At 40.8% G+C, this 11,004-nt stretch overlaps 1 protein-coding gene across 1 annotated transcript; it reads right to left on the reverse strand.

Moving 5' to 3' along the window:
* Positions 1–223: 223 nt before the first annotated feature.
* ltc4s (leukotriene C4 synthase) lies at positions 224–8,419 on the reverse strand. Its single transcript, XM_031558042.1, has 5 exons — positions 8,199–8,419; positions 7,093–7,192; positions 3,195–3,265; positions 2,494–2,687; positions 224–952 (listed from the first exon to the last, which is right to left on the reverse strand). The coding sequence occupies exons 1-5, from the start codon at positions 8,254–8,256 to the stop codon at positions 719–721; spliced, it is 657 nt and encodes a 218-aa protein (XP_031413902.1). The 5' UTR covers positions 8,257–8,419; the 3' UTR covers positions 224–718.
* Between the last annotated feature and the right edge of the window lie 2,585 nt (positions 8,420–11,004).

An 11,004-nucleotide genomic window follows, 5' to 3' on the forward strand; every position in this document is an offset into this window, starting at 1 on the left:
CTCTTCAACTTGTCTTCATTCTGTGGATGGCATTTTTTGTAGGCCAAATGTATGTATGGTCAAATAAATACCTTAATAGGAATATCATACCTTTCCTTCACATTACTAAAATGTATAAATATGCCTTCTTTGTTAAGACAATTCTGTAATGTAATTACATCTAAGTATTACACAATTATGAATTGACCTTTCAACATCAGTAAACAGAGACTTGAGAGAAACCAATTGAAAATATAGAAGTATATTAGAAACTGTCACACATGTTCACACGGACATCAAGACTTAGTAACACTGATATCACTCTTTATCAGCGAAATAAAGCAAGAACACATTTTAAAAATAAATAGATAGATAAGACCACAAAAGTGAAACAGTTGTTTGCAACTGTTGACTTCCCTACTTCACATACACACACACAAATACATTATGCAAACAAATATTTCCTAAACAAAGTATGCTCAACCACAGAAGATACTGTATAGTGTAGCATACTTAAATAGACTGATGGTACTGTCATATAAATATTGTGGATATTTTTTTTATCAAATCTCTTTTTATCTTAATCCTTGTTTCAGAGGGCGTCGTGTTTGCATATCCTCTTTCTAAGGTGTTTTTATCCTAAGAGAGCTTTCGTTCAGATCTTCACATGAAGACATCACCAACACTTCTCTAATCTGTTTCCTCTTTCTTGCTGTTATCGAGTACTGAAGTCTCCTCCTCACAGCAGGACCTGGCTGATGTACTGGGTGAAGTCCAGGCCCAGATACAGCCTACTCATGGTGCCCAGGACCCCCACCGCACCCAGCCCGATCAGCACCCACTGGACCTTAGCGCTGAAGTAGAGGGGCTTGAGCCTGGCAAGAGAAGAGAAGGGTTCAGAGGTCGTTAGATCAAGAAAGAGCAATATGAAAACAGAGTGGGTTATGGTGTCAAGATGGACATCAGAATCAACCTTTGTTCTAAAGACATCGAACTATAGCATACTATATGACAATATTCCTATGTGGTTTAATATCAATGTTAAATTTCGTATTCAATAGTTTACTTTCAGTATTTCGACATTGTTTAATATCTTCACCGAAAAAGGTCTCATTCTTGATTTTGCACGTCACATTTACATACGAACTGCCAAATGCAGGCAATATTTGCATTTTTTAACTCCTTGATGTTGGCTTCGGTACGAATAAGTGCATGATTTGTTAGCTTGCTTATGTATCTTTGGCCAGAGGACAGGACTGCTGAGAGGACATGGAGCTATGAGCCATGAGCACCAGTGATTGGAAAAAATTCTGAGCAGAGAATGTGTATATATTTATATCTATCTATCTATATATACACTCACCGGCCACTTCATTAGGTACACCTTGCTAGTACCAGGATGGACCTCCTTTTGCCTTTGGAACTGCCTTAATTATGTGTGGCATAGATTCAACAATGCGCTGGAAACATTCCTCAGAGATTTTCCATATTTTCATGAGAGCATCACGCAGTTGCTGCAGATTTGTCGGCTGCACATCCATGAGGCAAATCTCCCATTCCACCACATCCCAAAGGTGTTCTATTGGATTGAGATCTGGTGATGGTGGAGGCCACTGGAGTACAGTGAACTCATTGTAATGTTCAAGAAACCAGTTTGAGATGATTTGAGCTTTGTGACATGGCACGTTCTCCTGCTGGAAGTAGCCATCAGAAGATGGGTACAATGTGGTCATAAAGGGATGGACATGGTCAGCAACAATACTCAGGTAGGCTGTGGCGTTTAAACGATGCACTTTCTATCATTTTGAACCAGTCTACCCATTCTCCTCTGACCTCTGGCATCAACAAGGCATATTCGCCCAGCGAAGTGTCGCTCACTGGATATTTTGTCTTTTTCGGAACATTCTCTGTAACCCTAGATATGGTGGCACGTGAAAATCCCAGTAGATCAGCAGTTTCTGAAATACTCAGACCAGCCCGTCTGGCACCAACAACCAGGCCACGTTCAAAGTCACTTAAATCACTTTTCTTCCCCATTCTGATGTAGGTTTGAATTTAAGATCCTCTTGCCCATGTTTACACGCCTAAATGCATTGAGTTTCTGCCAAGTAATTGGCTGATTAGATATTTACTTTAATGAGCAGTTGAACCGGTGTACCTAATGAAGTGGCCGGTGAGTGTATATAGACATTGAAATGGTAACACAGAGCATGGTAAACCTGGTTTCCTAGGCTATGGAAAACCAGAGGTAAAGCTGTTTTGTCTCATTTCAAAAGCAGCATTTCTGTCATAAAGCTTCTTCAGACACCTACAGCCTTCAGTAACTGGCTTCCTCAGATTCCTAACCCTAATCCTAATCCCAATCCCACGGGTTAGTTTTGGTTTGCAGTCGTATCTCAGGATGAAGTAATGAAGGTTAATCTATACGAGATCTATTCACATCCAGCAGTACCCTTTTATTTTCCGAGGGTTGAGCAATTTACTTGAAGTTATGTATTTTGTATGCTAACTGACCCTGATTAACAGCACGTGTGGATGAAATACAGCACATGTAGCCTTTCTGCACCATAGATCTGTGGGTTTTTGCACTGAGATCAAAGCAGTAATGCATCTGCATCTGTCCCACCTGCCAAGTGAAGACTCAGAATATCCGCAGAAGTACTGATAGCGTCCATAAAGGTAAAGAAGCCCCAAAAGAGTCGTAACTCCTGTAAGAGAGAGGGATGGAATGGATACATATGAATGTTAGAGAAGACTAAAGAGATTACAACTATTGTGTTTAATTTAGTGGCTATTAGGTTTCATTCCACTCCTGATTCTAATATAGCATGTAAGAATATGTTCCTCGAAATAGGCTCAATCAACTTTGAAGTGTAATCATCTTGAAACTTAAGTGGTTTGTGAAAATGCAACCTTATACTAACAAATTCCATGAAATGAAACATGTTTCTGGGACAATATCAACTTTTGAGATTTTTTTGTTTCTACTGTGAATACTGTATAATAAACAGAAATATGAACTTTTCATATGAGTGACTGTTTTTAATGGGCTTTCCCATGAAAGGATGAGGGGAAGAGTTTTTATAAAATTTTAATAAAACTGTGATGCTGCTTCCAGTTTTCAAAGACAATTAGGCCTCTGTGTTTATAGAGTACGATCTGTGAACAAGACAACACCTTTGCGGTGTTTAAAAGCATAAATTCGAGATGCATACCTTGGCTGAAGAAAATCCCAGATATCCACAGAGAAGCCACGAAAACGGGGAAATACTCAGAGCAGTTTGCTCTGGAAAATGGACAGAACAAGAAAGAGAATGTTACTAGATTTAATGAAACACTCTAAAAGCAATCAACACAAAATCAAGCAAGATGACACGTGGCACATACAGAAGATTTCCTATTTCCTATTTCATGCTGCAGCTGAGCCCCGGACAGCCTGTGCTGCGCCTGAGCTCAAGCCCAATTCAACACTTTAGGCAATTTGTGACAAATATGAACTTATATACAACTCATATAGTGTTTGTGGAAGTGTTTCTTGTTCTGTTTTCTTAACCTTTATATTTTTATTTTGGTAGACTTTAAAATTTGGTATCGACATGAAACTTGCCATGGTTGTAGCCCCACATGGCTGATGCAGAACAGTGTGTCCCTAAGTGTGCGATTCCCTTGGCGCTAGCGCCCCCTGAAGTGGGGTAATGGCAACACACTTTTTGGGCTTTGCAGTAAGGTCAAAGGTAACGAATAAGTTACCCTTATACAGGATAATGAAATCACTCTTAAAACTTTAAACCTTTAAGAAGCGTAGCCTATAACTTCAAAGGTAACTTTGGGGTAAGGTCAAAGCACTTTTGTGTGCACCGTGTGTCTAGATGATGGGAGGTTCATTATGAACTCACATCCATGTTCTTTCAACTGTGCATGATCCAGGCCCTTCATTGTATTCATTAATTCTCCTTTTGCGCCTAAAAGTAGGTGCCTTGATCCCATCTCAGTTGTCTTACATTTCCACGTATTGTGATGAATGCAAGCAATGCATTGATGAAAGTGTCTACAGAAAGGGCATCAAGCATTTCGATATGTGTGGTCCGAAGCAAACTACGCCACAATGTGTGAATGCAGGTGTAATTTCCATTCTTTCGTCTGGAAAAATTTAACATGTTTGTGTCTTTATGTTTGGGTCCTCTTCTCTATACTTTCTGCACAATGTGCACTTGTAAATGTGTGAGGCAACTGCGCTGTGGTGTGAACCAGGCTTTTGAGGGGTGGTGTTCCCCGTGGTGGGGACCCTTTCTGGTCTCGTCTGAGCTGCTGTTCCAAGCATATTAGACGGTGAACAGCACGTGACTTATTATTGAGTAGATTTGGTCTGCCTTGTTTGAATGGTAAGGGCATTTGACCATCTTACTTGTGTTTGATACCATCTTTCAGCTTAGTCAAGAATTGGAGATCTTCTTGAGAGAGAGAGAGAGTGTTGCCTCCTCTCCAACTCTTTCACTGAAATCTAAATTCCAGCACCTTAAGTATATCATCCGGAGTGATCATTTATTTGATCTGAGTCTTGCAAACAAAGTGAACTTAACTTTTGAGCTTGACTGTTGGTTTGGGTTCAGGGGTCACATGACTGTTGGTTTGGGTTAAGGGGTCACATGACTGTTGGTTTGGGTTCAGGGGTCACATGACTGTTGGTTTGGGTTCAGGGGGTCACATGCCTTACATCGAATGCTCACTCGGGCCACCATGACTCACTACGCTCCAACCTAGATCGATTTTTTGTGAAAGGGTTGGTTTTCCTCCCCAAATACGACTTCTTTAGGCCTTAGAGCTTGTGGTCAATTGTACCCAATCAGCAGATCAATTTCACATTCCTTTTGCAGAGCGATGTGTTCTGCAAGAGTCTGCATATGAGGCAATGCCTTGGCAGTCTCTGGAGCTGAGTGCAAACGGTTGGCACTGTGATCTTCTTAGTGGAGAATAGCTGTTTTATTTGTACGCCTTTGAATCTTGTACAGGGTACAATCATGGACGGATTAAGAAACCACGGGCCCCTGGGCCTGGACATGCTGAAGCCCCCCCCCCGCGAAAAAAATAATTGTGCGCCTGCAAAACACGCACGCACACGCACGTGTTGGATTTTACGGTCGAATTACATACTTTGGCTATTGTATTGGGAAAGTAAACAGGTCAAAGTTCACTCCGTAACATCCACCTTCGGTGAGGTGTGCACTGCCCCGCTATTGTTTCTGACATTACATGTGACAGGGCAACAGCCGAGTGATTCTTTTCCAAATTGAAACTGATTAAGACCTACCTGAGGGGCAGCATGGGGCAGGAGAGGCTGAATGGGCTGGCTATCCTGTCCATTGAAAAATCAGATCATGCATCACCACTTTTATGTTTGAAAGGCGTCGTTTGGCAGGTGTAACCTACTGGGTCTGCTTGTAGGTCTTGACTGTCAAATTCTGCGCCTAAACTAGCTATAGCGTATCGTCTCATCACATGATCAAATAGAGACTTGACATTGGACAACAAGATAGGCTACATATTACCCAGCAATCATTGCATATCTGTACATGACAAAAATAACAAAGAAAATAAGAAATTGTTCATTTAATTGAATCAGTTTTTTAATAGTTTCTATAGTGTATGTACGATAAGCATATCTTTTTGTTATAGATTGCTACTGACGATTTCCCCCTAAAAATTATGAAAACCATGACAGAGACAGGTTTGCCATTTTGAGGGAATATATAGCATAAGGTATCCATGGCAGACCCAGAAAAGTCATGCATGATCACTGTCGCAGTAATCTAGCATTTTCTAACACAGCACAGGTACACTGAATTAAAGCCATTAGCAAATGAATAAAATACAACTTTTTCAACCACAAATAAGAGATACATAACAGCGACTTCACGCAGAGGCTCTGGCCTAGGGGCCCCCTGAGCTCATGGGCCCCTGGGCCTGGGCCCGGTAGGCCCGTTCGTTAATCCATCCCTGGGTACAATTGTCGCCTTTGACAACATTGTAGATAGTTTCAGCTTTACTTGTTATGTGTTCATATCTAAAGCATCTGCCACTTCTTCAAGAATGAATGAAGAGTCGCTTTATAGACGAAGACGTCCTTGTTTGCATCACTTGGCGTTGCCACAGGTACTGTTGCTAAAGTCTGGGTACTATTACCATCTTACTGTATCCAGTCTCATTAGAAAGTTCTCTCTTTAGTTCTTGTTCTTCTTTTGAGCAATCTTTGTCTCGACGTGTGGGGTAACATTATAAAACTTAAAACTGTGAAATGATCAGGGTAGATCACTAACCGCCGCCGCCACGCCCCCTCCCCCCGAGCACATATTCCGCCTATAACACTTGTCAGTGTAGTTTTTTTCGCTGAATATAGGTATACATCAGTATTTTTGGCAATGCGACTTGGCTATTCAGCCTATTTAGATTGACATAAATATGTCTATGGGCTAGGGGCCCCTTAGCATAGACATATAAAGTCTATATCTATGCCCCTTAGACCCACGGGCCCAGGTGCGACCGCACCTGCTGCACCCCCTATAGTTACGCCCCTGAGCACGTGTCTAAGCCATGTCCTGTCTTCTTACAAAAGAAACATGCAACTATGTTCCTCTCACTCATTGGTTGTGAGGATCTTGGCACCTACAATTTGGTTCTTGGGGGCCACTAGCTTCTGGTTCTTTTTTTTAAGACATGAGATAACACACTTTTCTTGGAGTGGAAAATATCTTTTTTCACTTGCTCAACTCGCCCAACTCGCAATTTAATTCTTGCTCGCTCTCTCACTTTATGCGGCGGTCATATTACGCACCCGCTATGCGGTACATCTGGTTGAATTTTCATTAACATGACTGTAGGCTACATCAAAGCTCTGAGAGCGTAACATAGGAACGCCTATGCGCGAAATATGAATAAGAAGAAACTGAATGGAGTCCGGTCTGTCCATCGCAATTTCATATGATCATACAGAGCTATGGAATGGATTTCATACTGTGCGCTGAGCTATCTGACCAAAGTCAAAACATATAATTCGCTTATGTAGAATCAATTAAAACAGTCCTCAGTATTTGGTAGCCTATTGAAATTACGACTCACTGAGCTCTGAAGATTCTTTCAAATTCCGGTGGTCCAGCAGTCGATGGAGGGGAGACGGAGAACTTGCGTCGAGCATAGATCACCTGCAGCGAGAAGTAAGCTGGAAAGGAATGGACAGACAAGTAGGGGAGAACGGGGTTGGTTGTCACGCTTTTTACTCTAGTGTGAATTGCTCATAATCAAAACATCTTTCAATAGTCATTCCTACATTAAATTGAAGCTTAAGGTGCTGGCTTGAAATGTGTATCCCTCTCATTTTCCAACTTATTGTAACCAAGAGTTAATTAACTAACAAAGACACTCTGACACATTGTGACAACCAACCCCTTCACGGGGATGGCTGTCACACACGGTGGGGTTGTTTGTCACAATGTTATTTTAATGGGAACAATCTTAAAAAGAAGGCAAGAAGGCAGAACTAAATTTGAAAGTTGAATTGCATTGACAAGTTGACAAATACATAACTTAACGCATCTTAACACAAAATGAGCAAGGAACATGAACAGGAAACACATCTTTAGGCCAGCCTATATATAACAACATGAAAAACAAAACAAATAAGCCATGTGACAACCAACCCCAAAGAGAACGTGACAACCAACCCTAACTGGAATTTCTTGCTATAGGATCAAGGCTAACAACCATCTAACAACTAGTTAACAACAATCTAAACTATAGCTTTCCCATCACACTTTTTAAGGGTAACAATTGTTTTGTTATAAACCCATTGTGTAAAAGCCTAGAAGAAAAATACTGAGGAGCTGAATATTTTCAATTTGACATGAAAAACATTCTGGAAATGTCCATACCAAAATTCTGGAGACAGCGCTTTCTGGTGGCGAGATATAATGAGTGTGACAAGCAACCCGTGTGACAACTAACCCCGTTCTTCCCTAGGCTAAGCCGAAAGTTATGTTAAGAAAAGTAGACTACCTTATCACGCCGTTGCAAAATCTCTCTCTAGAACATTTCTTTTCAACTCTTGATAAATTGGTCTCAGTTAAAACGTTGCAGAGCTCTGAACACCCGAGAGCCTACCGATGCAAGAACTCAGATGAATTCAGCAATGCATGTGTATATGAATGAATGAATCAGTAATTTCTTACCTTGCTCTAAAATACCTAATACCGTTACTCCAGCTATGCAGACGACCTGGTCATTCATTGTTCAGTAGAGTGAGTGTTGAGAGGAAGTATGGCGTTTCTCTTCCTCCTACATTATGAAAAACGTACTTACCGGTAGCTGCTTTAATAACACGATGTTTAACGTATAGGGCGGAGCAGCGTGTCTGACCAAATGTATAAAACCCCCTCCTCCCCGACAGACATACTTCTGGGAGGGAGGGAACCAACCTTTGTCCTTTATTAACCTTTATTAAATTGTCTGAAATCTGTTTATTGTTTAATCTGTGAGTTTCTTCACCCCGATTCAATCTAATTGCCCTTCAAACTGACAGAGAGCGTGGATACACGCATAGTTACACAGTTTCCCTGTTCACACAAACAATTTAATCAGAAATATTTTATCAGTTTCGGAACGTTAGCTCTTCCCCAAAAACACACACACAAATTCTCTCTCTCTCTTTGAGTAAGATATGCTGCTTACGGTGCCCAGGTCCAATGTGAACCAAAAGCAGGCATAATCTAATGCTGATGTTCTTTGCTTCAAATGTTAGGGCCAGAAAACTATTGATGTTTATACAAATGTACAGCAGAGATAATTTGTGATAAAATGTGTCATCTTCTGTAATTGTTTTGGATTTTGACAATAAAAACTACATATTGCACATTTAATGCGCCAACAGTAGGCCTAATCTCTCCGCAGTCTACCTCCATGGACCGTCCCACATGAAGGACAGCCGAGGTCGGTTGATGACGGAGCGAGTGATGTAGTGAAGAGCTACGTGCTGCTAAGATATCCTGTCAAACAACCACAGAAGTGTTTAACCGCTGCGATTATCTAGGCCACTTTGTTAATGAGCGTTAACAATCATCACCTTCATAATGTAGTGACAGGACAACAACTGAGGTCTGCAACAGCGCTGTTCGACACATGCCTACTACAGCTGCTTCGACTTCCTCCAGAAACGGCCCTAATTATGATACTTGCATTGGAAGACGTGGGACTCATTGTTTCCTATAAATGAAATACAACTTCTTTGTAATCTTACTAAGAGGGCCATGCCGTCCACATCCACTCCCAGTGTACACCAGTGGCGGTGACCGAATGGATCATGGGTGGAGGAACTGCTCAGCCCTTTTCAGAACTCTCCACCTCGTCAGACGTAGAAATGTCACTATTTTCAGCACTGATGTTGCATGTGTGAATTGTTTGTCCATTACTGCAACTGGTAACTTCTGGGTTTTGTATTGATAACTGCCTTCATACTTCATATGTGCTTGAAGAATTGGATTGCATTACAAAACACTGAATAATGTGTTTTCCTCTGGTTGAAAAACACAGTAGACATACTGTGTCTCACACAGAAGACCAAGCTTAGGCTGTGTTCAACCCATGATGGGTGGGAAATGTCCAATTAATTAAACTAACGATGTGTACGCATAGCCATCAAACTGTCAACACATACTGATCTTTATCAATCAATGACATACAATGCAGACCATGAAAAGTGTGTGTCCGCTCTAAAGTGCTCTAATCAGATACAGTGTTTGTAACTAAATACAGGAAAATATTAGTAGACGAAGCAACAATACACAGCAAGTTGCCATTTTTTGTAGTCGTTTTTTTTTTTAGTCGTCTTTTCATTCATTTTGATGGTAAATAGTTGTGTGAAGGACATATAAGCACTCCCACTCACATTCCCACTCGCTGCCCAGACTAAGTGCAACAAGTCCTGTGGTGTGGGTTGGACACAGCTAGACACCACCAACTATCTCCAAAGGCCACCAGTTAGCTTGGCTGGCAAGCTTTTGTCAAAGCCAACTGTGCTGTTGTTGGCATTTGCAAGGTTTTTGCATAATTTAGTTTTTTAGGTAGTTAAAAAGGAAACAAGGAAAAGAGCCTGATTATGTGCCCATTAGCTAAAAAGTGAGATCATGGCTCTTCTGTACCCAGTTAATGAGTGGGCAATATCAATAACAATATTTGATGTAGGAGATTGATCTTTGCATTTTCTTAAAGCTTCACTTTATTCTCGGTATTGTAAGAAATGACAGTCTATCCTGTGTGAGAACATGAGATTCATGATTCAGCTGCTATAACCACCAAAAGCTGGCCAGCATAATCTCCAAAATAATAATCTTATCATGGTAACACAGGAAAGGTATCGCTGACGCCTGGGGTCAGGAAGCAAACTGAGGTGTGAGTGACAGCCACCAGTTATAGTAGGGAATGAGGGTAGGGCACTGAGAACCAGCTCAGGCAAAGGGTCAGCGAAAACTGATTATCATACAAAACAAAAACAGGTTGCCAGACCCGTTTGCATTAGAAGCCTAGCTCATTAACATTAAGAGCCTATGAGGCGTCATAAACTGTATATATATAGGGCTAGAGTTTGCATTGGAAGCCTAGCTTATTTACTTTAAAAGCCTACGAGGTGTCATAAACTGTATAGATATAGGGCTAGAGTTGGAGATGCAGGTGGTTCAGACCTGCACTTCACTGGAAAAAGACTGTGCATCAATCACAACTGGGGAAGGAAAACAACACAGGGCAACAGTTCTTTTCTAGTGAGCTATATTTACATAATACTCTTTTACAGAGAACCATAATAAAAGTATAAAACACTTACAAAATTGGCATCAATGTACATAAAAAAATAAGATCCATCTTCTCCTGAACAATAAAATTCATACATACAAAAAATATTTATATATATATTTATATATATATAAATATACAAGAACATCCTGACACAGACAACCAGGATATCTTCAACTACAGCACTTAGGC

Source organism: Clupea harengus, chromosome 20, assembly GCF_900700415.2.
Source record: "Clupea harengus chromosome 20, Ch_v2.0.2, whole genome shotgun sequence".
Lineage (NCBI taxonomy): Eukaryota > Metazoa > Chordata > Actinopteri > Clupeiformes > Clupeidae > Clupea > Clupea harengus.

Bases quoted from the DNA above. Each gene is read 5' to 3' on its own strand.
- ltc4s (XM_031558042.1), bottom strand. From the start codon at position 8,256: ATGAATGACCAGGTCGTCTGCATAGCTGGAGTAACGGTATTAGGTATT. The intron at 3,266-7,092 runs GTGAGTCGTAAT...TCCATTTTCCAG, and splicing joins GAAAGAATCTTCAGAGCTCA to AGCAAACTGCTCTGAGTATT. The intron at 2,688-3,194 runs GTATGCATCTCG...TCTCTCTTACAG, and splicing joins TGGGATTTTCTTCAGCCAAG to GAGTTACGACTCTTTTGGGG.